The 13,699-nt window shown below is 40.5% G+C and overlaps 1 protein-coding gene across 3 annotated transcripts in view; it reads left to right on the forward strand.

Moving 5' to 3' along the window:
- LOC137643848 (recQ-mediated genome instability protein 1-like) overlaps window positions 1-13,699 on the forward strand; it is a 301,889-nt gene that overhangs the window by 261,593 nt on the left and 26,597 nt on the right. For all 3 annotated transcript variants that reach the window (XM_068376572.1, XM_068376574.1, XM_068376571.1), the window contains exons 5-7: window positions 3,942-4,075; window positions 7,994-8,180; window positions 9,155-10,081. In XM_068376572.1, the coding sequence (XP_068232673.1) occupies window positions 3,942-4,075; window positions 7,994-8,180; window positions 9,155-10,081 (1,248 nt within the window). The remainder of the gene's footprint in view (window positions 1-3,941; window positions 4,076-7,993; window positions 8,181-9,154; window positions 10,082-13,699) is intronic.

Below are 13,699 nucleotides of genomic sequence, written 5' to 3' on the forward strand. Positions count from 1 at the left end.
TGGTTGACAGTTCACAGACTGTGCAGCAGTACCATGATCTTGTGTCCGGCTCCGTCACGCATCCACCAGGGCGACCGGATTCAGCGAGTCAGACGTTGCCCACTCCGTTGCCGTTTCCTCATCAGTTTCGGATGAGGAACCCTCTGATGAGGACATTGCTGAACAAGACGTTCAACCCCCAGCCCTGTTATCCATCCAGAAGATGCTGAAGAAGGAACACTGCCCTGTCAGGCTGTGGATGAGTCTGGTTAGGACACTGTCATCCGTGGTTCAATTTGTGTCACTTGGAAGACTACACCTCCGTCCTCTTCTGTATCATCTAGCTTTTCACTGGAAAAGGACAAGACGCTAGAAGCGGTCTCGATCCCGGTTTCCGGAAAGATAAAGTCTGGTCTGACTTGGTGAAAGGACTTTATCAACCTTTGAAAGGGTCTTCCCCTGACTGTTCAGACTCCCAACCACGTTCTCTTCTCGGACGCATCGGACGTAGGCTGGGGTGCGACATTAGGCGGTAGGGAATGCTCGGGATTATGGAACTCGAGTCAAAGGACAATGCATTTCAACTGCAAGAAGCTACTGGCAGTACGTCTGACCTGGGAAAGCTTCAGGTCTCTCCTTCAAGGCAAAGTGGTGGAGGTGAACACGGACAACACCCTGCTTTGACGTACATCTCCAAGCAAGGAGGGACCTACTCTGTGATATGGTACGAGTTCGCAAGAGACCTCCTCTCCTGTTCAACAGGTCTAGACTTTTCACTAGTAACGAGGTTCATCCAAGGCAACTTGAATGTCATAGCAGATTGTCTCAGTAGGAAGGGACTAATAATTCCAACATATTGGACCCTCCACAAGGATGTATGCAAGAGACTTTGGGCCACCTGGGGCCAGCCAACCATAGATCTCTTCGCAACCTTGATGACCAAGAGGCTCCCAATACTTTGCTCACCTATCCCGGACCCAGCAGTAGTTCATATAGATGCCTTTCTTCTAGATTGGTCACCTCTAGATCTATATGCATTCCCTCCGTTCTAGATTGTCAACAAGGTACTGCAGAAGTTCGCCTCTCAAGAAGGGACAAAGTTGACGCTAGTTGCTTCCCTCTGGCCCGCGAGAGAATAACTCACCGAGGTACTTCGATGGCTAGTAGACGTTCCCAGAACACTTCCCCTAAGGGTGGACCTGCTACGTCTGCCACGCGTAAAGAAGGTACTCCAAGGCCTCCACGCTCTTCGTCTGACTGCCTTCAGACTATCTAAAGACTCTCGAGAACTAGAGGTTTTTCGAAGGAGGCAACCAGAGCGATTGCTAGAGCAAGGAGAACATCCACCCTTAGAGTCTACCAATCGAAGTGGGAAATCTTCCGAAACTGGTGCAAGTCAGTATCCGTATCCTCGACCAGTACCTCTGTAACTCAAATAGCTGACTTCCTCTTATATCTGAGGAAAGAACGATCTCTTTCAGCTCCCACTATCTAGGGTTACAGTAGCATGTTGGCATCAGTCTTCCGTCACAGAGGCTTAGATCTTTCCAGCAATAAAGATCTACAGGACCTCCTTAAGTCTTTTGAGATCACGAAGGAGCGTCGTTTGGTTACACCTGGTTGGAATTTAGACGTGGCTCTAAGATTCCTTATGTCAGACAGGTTCGAACCACTTCAATCAGCCTCCCTGAAAGATCTCACCTTTAAGACTCTTTTCCTGATATGCTTAACCACAGCTAAAAGAGTCAGTGAGATTCATGCCTTCAGCAGGAACATCGGATTCTCATCCGAAACGGCTACATGTTCTACAACTTGGTTTTCTAGCCAAACACGAGCTGCCTTCTCGGCCTTGACCAATATCGTTCGATATTCCAAACTTATCGTATGGTTGGAAATGAACTAGAAAGAGTATTATGTCCTGTAAGAGCTCTTAAGTTCTATTTTAAAAACCTTTAAGAGGCCCGTCTGAAGCTTTATGGTGTTCAGTTAAGAATCCATCTTTGCCTATGTCAGAGAATTCTTTACCCTATTTTATCAGACTGTTAATACGAGAAGCTCATTCCCTTCTGAATGAGGAAGACCAAGCTTGGCTGAAGGTAAGGACACACGAAGTTAGAGCTGTCACAACTTCCGTGGCCTTTGAACAAAATAGATCTCTGCAAAGTATATTCGACGCAACCTATTGGAAAAGCAAATCAGTGTTCGCGTCTTTTATCTTAAGAATGTCCAGTCTCTTTACGAGAACTGCTACACTCTGGGACCATTCGTAGCAACGAGTGCAGTAGTGGTGGGGGCTCCACCACTACAATTCCCTAATTCCAGAACCTTTTTAATCTTTCTCTTGAAATATTTTTGGGTTGTCCGGAAGGCTAAGAAGCCTTTCGCATCCTACTTGATTTGGCGGGTGGTCAAAATCATTTCTTGAGAAGCGCCTAGATTAGAGGTTTTGATGAGGACCTTTAGTATGGGTTGCAACCCTTCATACTTCAGCTCCTAGGAGTCGCTCAGCATCCTATGAGGATCGCGAGGCTCAGTAAGGAAGACGTACTTAAAAAGGCAGAGTAATTGTTCAAGTCGTCTTCCTTACCAGGTACTTATTTATTTTATGTTTGTTATTTTGAATAACTGCTAAAATGAAATACGGGATACTTAGCTTCTTATGTTAACATGTATGCTGGTCTCCACCCACCCCCCTGGGTGTGAATCAGCTACATGATCATCGGGTAAGATTAATATTGAAAAATGTTATTTTCCTTAGTAAAATAAATTTTTGAATATACTTACCCGATGATCATGAATTTAAGGACCCTCCCTTCCTCCCCATAGAGACCCAGTGGACCGAGGAGAAAATTGGTTCTTGTTGACAAGAAGTACCTGAGTACCTACTCGACAGATGGCGCTGTTGTTGTACACCCCCACCTGTATAGCGATCGCTGGCGTATCCCGACCGTAGGTTTTTTCTGTCGAGCAACAGAGTTGCAGCTACATGATCATCGGGTAAGTATATTCAAAAATTTATTTTACTAAGGAAAATAACATTTTAACCCTTTTACTCCCAAAGGACGTACTGGTACGTTTCACAAAACTCATCCCTTTACCCCCATGGACGTACCGGTACGTCCTTGCAAAAGTATGCTATTTAAAATTTTTTTTGCATATTTTTGTCAATATTTTGAGAAAATTCAGGCATTTTCCAAGAGAATGAGACCACCCTGACCTCTCTATGACAAAAATTAAGGCTGTTAGAGCAATTTGAAAAAATATACTGCAAAATGTGCTTGAAAAAAAAAATAACCCTTGGGGGTTAAGGGTTGGAAATTTCAAAATACCCTGGGGGTAAAAGGGTTAAAAGTTAAGTTTTATCAAGGAAGTTTGGGAAATTATCAAGCTAATGAGCACTGCACTGTACCATTATTTTGCTCAGGCTTGAAACAAATGAGGAAATGGTTGATGCCTGATCCCTCTATAAAGTGATTTTTAGTCTAATTTATTATTACTGCAGTTGTGTATTTTACATACAGTAATAATGTACTGTATTGTTTAGGTTTATAATTACTGATTTGATGTTAGAAAACCTGAGTTTATGTTGTACAACTTTCTGATAAATGGTTTAATTGGATTTCACATTTGCTATTATAAATTTTATATTCTGATATCTTGAGTTTTTAGAGTTTTATCCTTTTAACTGATTACACATTTACTATTATAGACTTTATATGCTGATATCTTGAGTTTTTAGAGTTTTATCCTTTTAAGTGATTACACATTTGCTATTATGAATTCTATATGCTGATATCTTGAGTTTTTAGGGTTTTTTTCTTTTAGCTGATTACACATTTGCTAATACCCTGTATAAACTTTATATGCTGATATCTTGAGTTTTTAGAGTTTTATCATTATATCTTGACTCGAGACAAAGACAAACTATAGTTATGCTTATTTGGTGATATTATGCTTTAAAGGTGCTAGTGTCTGGTGCTGTCAAGTGCAGGCGTGGGTTACTCTTCTTAACTAGGGACAACATCACTCTTTTAGGAGGTGCAGCAGAGTCCTTGAGTCTCACCAATGCAGTAGAAAATGTTCTTGCTCGTGCACTGTAAGTACCTTGCTTATTCTGTAAGAAAAGTCTTCAGAATTCTTTTATGTTCGTGGAATATCATATGGATATGCATGCCATTAATATTTTTGTCATTAGCTTTTGTTGAATTATTGGGGATCTAATGCTTTAGTTAATATGAAATAAACTTTTTTTTCCAGTTTCTTAGGAACAAATTTGCTGTTTGTTTGTATATACTATTTATATTTTATAGGAAAGAAAAGACATGGCTTAAGTTATTTGAAATATCCAAATATTCAAAACACATTTTTAATGTTTTGCTTGAATTTTTGGCTGAGAAAATCCTCTCCACAAGTTGCGCAAACCTTTCATTCTTTAAAATTAGCGATGTCTTTAGCAAAGTTGGAACAGTTGTTTAAAAGGTTAACAAGGTAGTTAACGACAGGTGATGAGAGCGACCGAGTAGCCTCACCCTTTCTCCTATCAAAGACTTCACTTCTGATTTCGGCCGCAACGAGTACAGTCATAGTAATGTGTCCTATCGTAGGCTATTTGATATTTTTCTTGTACTTTTTAGTTTGAATGGTTGTTATTGGTGTTGTGTTAGTAATGGAACAAAGCAGGAATGCGCGCACAGTAGTTTTCGGCAGTGCCTATGACAGTGCCGTAGAAACTTCAGCACCTTGCACTCCTCATCGAGTGGACCGTTATCTGCAGTTTCAAGGTATATGCCCACAGCTTAGTGTCAGGGAGGTTGCCACTGGAAATGCTCAAAGTCAAAAAGGCTGCCACCCCTATACTTGTCAGTCATGTTCCTGTCACCCTTAACCCTGTGTCTATGGTATCAGGCCCAGCTTTTACTAGTGACCTCAGCCCTGTATCTGTTACAGGTGCCAATGAGAGTGCCCAGCGCTTTCCCTGTGACAGCTATTCCATGTTTTGTGGTTACTGATAGAGCAACCCTTGTAGCATTCCCGTTGGGAGAGCTACATAGTTGATAGTTGCTCAAAAATAGGAGAGAGTTCACTACTCCTCCTCCTCCTCTTCTGATCTGATTCTGCACCTTCTTACAAGAAGTTCAAGAAGTCCAGTATGGCCAGTCCTAGGTACAAGAATTTGGCTCTTTGACAACACCACCTATCTTATGGGAGAGGTGGACGAAATCCAGTGGTGGGGCCGGGGATAACACTACAATTTCTGGGGCTGGGTACCTGGTTGCTGGCCTGACTACCATGGTAGCCTGTCTGGTTGGGGATGCATGCCCCATGCTGGTGTTCAGTGACCCCAGTGGTGACACATGTAGTATGCTCTAAATCAAGAAGACTGCTAAAAAGTCTTCTGCATCTGGGGAAGTAGAAATGCCAAAGTTGGCAGGGTATTAGGAAGGGTCTGGGGCTGGTAAACCTGTGCGTTTCATCCCGGTACCTGTCCCCTATGATTAGCTTCAGGGCCATTCACCCTTGAGCCTGTCGCCCTTGTTCTTGCTACTGCTATTTATGCTATCCCTGCCCCTGTGCCTCTTTCAGATCAGAAGGCAAGTCCTTTTTCGGTTTCTAAGTTGGTAATCATTGAGACTTCTGCTATGGCCACCTTGTGAAGACAATAAAGTTATCAACTCCAAACTCTTGGAAAAATAGAGGAGACTTTTTCTGTATGGTGGGCAGTGATCATTTTCATCATACCAGGCAGCAAACCAGTGGTCCAACTGGGTTTAGAAGGAAAGAGATGCTATAGTGTCCAGATTCTCAAAACTATTTGGTCCTAAGGTAGCACTGGTGTGTAGGTATAGAGGTGGTCCACATCACTTGCTGAGGAGTGACATGCAGGCGTCGTTGGAAATGTAAATTCACTACACATTCTCCTTCAAGGCCCCTGGTTCTTTGAGGGCATCTAGGGACAATCCTTTGGTTGTCATCATGCCTGCAGGATTGCTAAGGAAGAAGGTTGACCCGACTTTCTTTAGACTGATCAGACTTTCTATAGAACCTGATCAGGATCACCTGTTTTTCATCCACTTCAAAGGATCCTTTGCATATACAACTCTTTTGAGGCCCTCAACCTGACCGGTTCAGTAAGGTAGGCAGAGAAAAGGTAGAGGGAGACTCTTGGAGTCTTCCCCCTTCTACTGCTGCTGCAAGAAGGGAGATTACTGGTATGCCTTTGGGCAACATGGCAGAGAATGGGGCTGATCCTTAGGTAATGTGTGTCCTTCAGGATGTGTACTTTCTACCTTTTCTGGACAGCCGGCTCTCCCCTATTTTATAGAACTACTGTATAATGTTAGTAACTGCCCTTGAACATCACCGAAAGGCCTAGCATTATTGCAAAGGTGAAAGGGATGTTGAAAAAGATTGTGCTCGAAGATGTTCGAGAAAGGTCTCTGGGGTTCTACAGTTAACTCATCCTAGTGGAGATGTCAATTGAGGGCTGGAGATTGGCCACTGACCTGTCTCAGGACAGAACAGTATGAACTGTACTGTGTTTTATCAGATAAGAGATTCGTGCATTGTTATGTGATTTACTAGCGTATATTTTTTAGATTTAATTCATGCCACTTTTTCTAAAAAGAAAAGTATTAATCAGATGGTCCTGCCAGTATTAACTCATGCATTAGAAATTTAGATTCTTACTAAAGCCCTTAGAACATAAGCTAGTTACAACCCAAAAAACTGTGGAAAGAATAAAGATGGGAATAACAGTAAGCAACAGAAAAACAGCAACATGGAGAGAGAGAAAAGTAAAGTAGAAGGTATTGTAACATGTAAGAAAAAGAAATTAATGTGGGTAGATCATAAAATGAGAATTACAGATTATCATAATAGATGTATAAAAAGAATTACAGAATGGGTCCCTAGAGATTGCAAAAGAAGCTGGGGAAGGAAGAGATGATGATAGATTGACGAACTAAGAAAGTTTACGTGTATGGACCGGAGGTTTACTAAATGTATGATATGTAGTTTATGCAGAGTAATTTACCTTGTAGTCGATGTAATCATATACAAGCAGTGAACCACTAGATGATTTATTTAATTTTATGCTGGACTTGGTTGTCCAAAATTCATGGAGAACAATGGTTTTGAATAAATTCCTAATAGGCCTATATGAAAAATAAGTTTTGGTGTAAAAATTCAAAATTTTTAAAATGTGTTTAAAAATTCAAAATTTTTAAAATGTGTTTAAAAATTCCAAAATTTTTAAAATGTGTTTAAAAATTCCAAAATTTTTAAAATGTGTTTAAAAATTCAAAATTTTTAGAATGTGTTTAAAAATTCAAAATTTTTAGAATGTGTTTAAAAATTCAAAATTTTAAAATGTGTCATGTGTCCACAAATTGTGTTGTATAGGGCTGTCTTTAAGTTTTTTCCTGGAACTATTCTATTATTAATTTTCTGGTATTGATCAACAATTCGGTAAAAGTTTTCTTTTTTTCTAGATGGAAATTTTGGACTACTAACTCTAATCTAGTCTCATTTTGTGAAATTTAAAGTCTTAGACTCTTCACATTTTTTGCTAATTATCTAATACCTATGTTAATGGTATTAAATATTTTTTTTTTTTTTTTTTAGTACCAAGTCATACATATTGTATGTTCATTTGGATCCAAGCTAATATTTTGTGGTAGATCTCTTGTTACATAGAGAAGATAGAGATCTCCTGAGTAGATGTAACTTTTTATTTTAAGATACTAGAAAAGGTCTTGCTGATTGGTTAGTGTTTTAATTTATTGTAAATTCTCTTTCCTATGTAAAAAATTGGATGGGATTTGTTTTGGAAAAAAATATCTTGCTGATGTTAAACATTAAATTATTCATCAGTGGTAGTTCACGAGTGGGCACTCCCATGACAATTATAGGCAATTGGCATTCCACAAATAGATAAATTAAAACATGTAATGTAAAGTTTTTATGATAAGAAATAAAAAAATTACTCATTCATTCTTATTTCTGTGTTCTTTAGAGGGGTCGAGGAAACAGATGAACCACACGAAATGTTAGAAATTCTACCAACACAGGTCCCTCCAAGTCAGGCGTCTCAGTATTATCCATCTCAAGTTAACAGGGTACCACCAAGGTCGCAAAACCTACCTCAGGCTGTAACTGGCCGAGGTAGAGGAAGAATGGCACCCTCTGCGAATAGACAACAGGTACGTCGCTATATGTGAGGCTTTTGAGGCTTTGGAAATAATATGATTTTAGAATGAAGTATCTGGTTTTTTTTCTCTGTATTTTTTATTTTGCTTAATGGAATCATCATCACCAAATAATTTAATTTTTACATATCCCTTTATTAAGCTAAAATTTAAATGGGTCATTCACTCTCTGGTGCTCTGCTCTTTCTACTAGAGATCCCCTCTTTTATGTGTCTCTGTCTTATTTTTCAGTTACTTTTAGAGCCTTTCTTTAGAGTTTCATCCTTCTACTTCCATGTATTTTATAATGCTTTTGGAACACTTTTAGGGTCTTTCTTTAGAGTTTCATCCTTCTACTTCCATGTCTTTTATAATGCTTTTGGAACCAACTGTACCTCATCCCTTCTCACCACATGTCAAAACCTTCCTTTTCTTTGAGATCTCAATGCATTTTTCAGTGTTGATCTCAGTTTATCTAGCACCTGGGTATCGGATTCTTTCACCACTTCCTCATTTGTATTGAGGTTTTCCAACTGTCGTCTTTTTGTGAATCTAATCCTTTTGTACTTGCAACTTTTCAAGATTTCCATTTTCATTATCTTTACTCGTGTGGCACCCTAGCAGTACCAGCTGAACTCGGCTGAGTCCCTGGTTAGGCTGGAGGAACGTAGAGAGTAGAGGTCCCCTTTCTTGTTTTGTTTCTTGTTGATGTCGGCTACCCCCCAAAATTGGGGGAAGTGCCTTTGGTATATGTATGTATGTATGTATGTGTTTCTGCAGAACGAAATAATGTAGGCTTTATGCACCAAGCATAAGTCTTTGCTCTCTCAACTAATGGTTTTTTTTTTTTTTTTATTTAGTAGCAAATTAGCTTTCTCTATATCACTCAATTTCATCTATCTATTACTTTTTTTGTCTTTTGCTTATGGGGCATGTGTTCAAAATTCTAGTCAAGGTACTGTATGTGAATCTTTTGTTATCTCTTACAGAATGTTGTATCAGCACCACCGCCACCCCCAATAATGGATGACTTAGATGACGATTTCCTTGATCCTGATTTAGAAGCTGCTCTGAATCAAATAGAATCTGAAGCGAGTAGTTCTATATCTAGTAGCAGTTATAGTAATAGACAATCTAGTGAATCTGAAAGTGTGCAGATTCTTAACAGTAAGAATATGCAAAATAACAGTGTACTTAGTAATAAAAAGGCAAATAATAATATAAGTCTAAGTAACAACAGATCAAATGTAAGTGTAGACAACACATCTTGGGAGAATTCCGACTTGGATATGGAAGTCTGTGAAGACTTTTTCAACGATGACTTTGACGATGAACTATTACTGAGTGCCGAGAGTTCAATCCAACAGAAATCAGTGCAGGTGTCATCTACTCAGCTAAGAAGATCTGACACTGGTCTATCGTCAGCCACAACTAAACCTTCAACTAGTTCTGTCAGTGTTAATAATCCAAAGTCTTCCAGACCTTTGCCATTGTTTGGAAACCCAAATAATTTGCCTGTGACCAAAAAGGTCACACCTGTTGGAGCTGTTGCCCCTCAAAAATTTAGTAAAAGTAATGCATTAACATCGTCCACATCCAGGAACTCAAACTCGCTCGCAGCCAAACAGCCAAGGCTTACAAGTTTCCTAACTAAAACTCCTGTGAATCAGGAGAATAATCCACCTGGTAACACACAAAACAAGGACTTATTAAACTCTGATGAAAGGGACAATGAGTTTACAAAGCCGTTTACAAAGCCATTTGAAGGAGATAATGGTACGAATAAGTTAAGTGCAGCTAATGGTAGAGACTTCAAACGTATGAAGATGGATCAGAAGGAGTCTGTGAGCCTTCTTGTGAGGAAAGATCCTTTCACATATCTCTATTGTCTACCAGAAACTCATACTCAAGTGCAGGTATTCTAGTAGTCAGTCTATTTTTATTGTATTTGTCTTAACTTATGTAATTGCTTTTTTAAAGTACGTATTTGAATTAATGAATGAAGCATATAGTAGTATTCAATAATAGAAGAAAGATTAATAAATCATTTGATTATATTTAATTTGCTATTCTTCATATGAAGATTTTTGCATTATTGTAAATAGGACTCTTTTTAAATATGATTATAAAGAGACTGGACTTTAATTCCAGAATCAATAGTTGTTTCTATGCATATGCAAACCTTTCTTTCATTAAAATAGGGAGTGTTTTCAACGGCGTTGAAGCAGCTGTTGAAATTGTTAATGAGGTAGTTAACAATAAGTCAAAGACTTTTTACTTTACCTGCGACGAAAACAGACATTGTTGTGTCCTATCTAAAACTGTTTAATCTTTTCAAGAATTTGCATGGTGGTGAAAGGATGGACACTAACTGGTTTATGACAAAACCGGAGATATATACATATTCACTCTGTGCTTTTAGGGGCAAGATTATTCACAGTTATCCCCATCTGCTGAATGTAGATCTTGACCTCCCTTAATGGCTGGGCATATTCTTTGAAGAGTAGAAAAGCTAAGTCTTCTCTGGTGTAATTCTTGGCAACACCTGAGACAATGACAGAGAGACTAGTTAGTACTTTGTTCTCATCAAGTTTGCAGATCCCTGTATCTTCTGGGTATACTCTTGTTCCAGAGAGTATGCTTCAGGAGCAGGGAGAACTCTTATCTACATCGGCAAGCTTTTTCAACTTTGGTATTGTGCGAGGTGATTGCTGCACTCAAAACGCTGGAAGTTCATCCTTGTAAACTGCCAAAAAGGAGTTTGACCTAAGGAAATAGTGCCCTTGGAGAGACTCATATGAAAAAGCACATTCTTCTCGGCCTCCGAGTTGGTGATCATGGCAGTGGTCAGGCACTGTGACGTATATCACTAAGACAACGAGGTTATTAACTCCTGGTGGAGGGATTGCTTGTGAAAAGATTCAGGGCAGAAAGCACAGTCTCTTCAGCCCTTTAGTCTGCTACCATGAAATCCTCATTTATGGCCTGCCTCAAGGTGGCTTCCTGGTCAACCATTGGTCTGGTGCAGTTGCCTACTTTACCATCACTTGGGATTTGTAAGATCCTGAGATCTTGGCAAAGTGCAGCAAGTTGGGTTCGTCCGGTATTAAGGTGGTGACCTTCTTTACAGACAAGTGAGCCAACTGAGTTCTTACTAGGAGGGATTAAGTTTTTTCCCAGTTCTCTGGACAGGTTGGGCAGGGGAATCTCCTTGTGTTGGAAGCTATGTCTTCCTCAAAAGACAAACGGGGGAGAAGAGGAAGGTTAGCCACGACTCCCTTATCCATTGTATGGTTACCTACAAAGGTCCAGGCCCTTCAAAGGCAGCTGCAGCGAGATCTTTGTTCTCTGTTACACTGTCAGGGTTGGCTTCGAATGAGGCTCTACTTGCCTATAAAGCTTGATTGGAACCCTCAGCTACTTTTTCGTCTTAGGAGTGCCTAGCCTGGCCAGTGCAGGACAGGCGGTAGGGAAAGGAGTCGCTGAAGTTGGCAGCCCCTCCTCCAGCTGTCACGAGCTGGGGAAGGTGTTTCTTGCCATTGGGCTAAGTAACAGCAACAAGGAGTAGAGCAGTGGATTGTAGAAGTCCTTTGGGATAGATGTTGCCTGATCTTCAAAAGGTCATTGACCTCCCCTGACTTGCATTCACAAGGCATTCCAGAGTTTCCCTTCAAAGTTGGCAGGAGCTCTGACCTTGATGGCCGAAGTAAAAGCAATGGAGGAGAAGAATGTTCTTGAAGGCATTTGAGATGGTTCTTCTTGGTTCTACAGTCGACTCTCTCTTTGCCAGGAACTGGAGACCAATCATTAACCTTCTCACCGACCTCTCACTGCTAAACACCTTTGTTCAACAAACTTCGTTCAGAAAGGAAATGACAAGTGCTGTTAATGTCTGCCTTAAAAGAGGAAGACTTCAAACTTTTGGTAGATCTGAAGGACAAAAATATCTCTACTTCATCCTAGGTGAAGAAGTGTACCAGTTCAAAGTCCTGGGCTTTGTCCACCTCTCCCTAATTGTTCACGTAAGTGTTCACTCTTGTGTAGGCTTGGCCCCACTCAAACAAGATATGTCTGATGAAGCATCTCAATGACTGGTAATTGCTTCAGGTTCAAGATTGACTAATCTCCTTTTATCACAACCATTCTTGTTCAAGGGAGGACTCTTGATGTAACTGTGGCGATATCTTCTGGGACATCTTTCCTTGTTAGAGAAACTAAGTTCCCCAAAGGTGTCTTCTCCAGAAATTGTTTGTATAGTATCTGAAGAGTAACTGACTGGTAGACTACTAGTAATCTCCCATCCCATATTGTTCTGGTGGAGCAGGAGGTATGGGACAATCTTTTGAGTTGTCTATGCTAATGAAGAGCTTTGAGCAGCTGCGCCCACCCCAGCACCTCGGTGCGTGGAGTGTGATGTGACTCGTGTTCTCATGTCTCTTATGGATGTCCTACACAAGCGTATGAGGTCATTAGACAAAGATCTGAATCTGTATATGGATATTTGGCTAATCTTGGCTTTGGTGAACTGAGTAGGGGGAACTTTTAACATCTCGTTTGTCACTAGCCATTCCGAAGGATGGAAAGAGGACTCTTCTTTCATTTGTTCCTGAGTTTGTAACCAAGCTTCAGTTACCCATAATACTTGGTTCGAGTCTTTCTCAATATCTTCTCAGGAAGTGTTTAGGAGGGATCAGAGGGACTGACTTATCTGTCTTGCTGATGCTCTGCCATGTTATCATGATGGCTCAGTGCTTCACTCCTGAGCTCCAAAAACTTTTCTTAGCCCCTGTTGGATAACAAGAGAGATACCCAATATCACAACTTCTTTGGTAAGGGTTCATGAACTCAGGATACTGTATCAGATTTTTCTTAGCACTCGGGAAGACCTGTCTGTGTCTCAGGTATTAGAACTGGAGTCTGATATCTCAAGACATCGTTTACTTCACACTTCCTGTGAGAGTGTACCCATTACTGGTTTGGGTACCTGTACCCTTGGTCCAGTGGAGGCTGCTCAACAGGTTATTTAGGCATCCTAGCTCTCACGAGACAATATACATCTCATCTAAGGTAGCGGTTTTGGTGTAAGTCTAGTAGGAAAGGTAGAAAGACTGGACTGCTGCTTTTCTTTCTCCCTTCTCAGGGGGGTGCAGCAGTTGTGGCCGCTGAGGTGATCTGGATGTCAGATACAGGCGAGCTTTATAACCAAGAACCTATCTTTACAGTAGGATCTGTTAAGAAGTATCTTCCCCCATTCCTCCAAATAAGGTGGAGAATAGATCGAATGTTTTCAAACCGATTTCTTACAATAGCTACGATTACATTCGGACAATATATCCCATGCAAGATTATAGGTTCTGTGACTGAGTACCATTTATTCTTGGTAGGGGCATAACCTAATATATCATTATGACTAGACTGTTAAGAGGTTGGTAGGAGTTATCTTACTTGCTCCTGCACAGGACCAGGTGCTCTAACAACTTGACGGGAAAGTCGAGCCAACCAGTAATTTGGTTCATAGGGACTTCCTTCCTCCA

The sequence above is a fragment of the Palaemon carinicauda genome, chromosome 7, assembly GCF_036898095.1.
Source record: "Palaemon carinicauda isolate YSFRI2023 chromosome 7, ASM3689809v2, whole genome shotgun sequence".
Taxonomy (NCBI): Eukaryota; Metazoa; Arthropoda; class Malacostraca; order Decapoda; family Palaemonidae; genus Palaemon; species Palaemon carinicauda.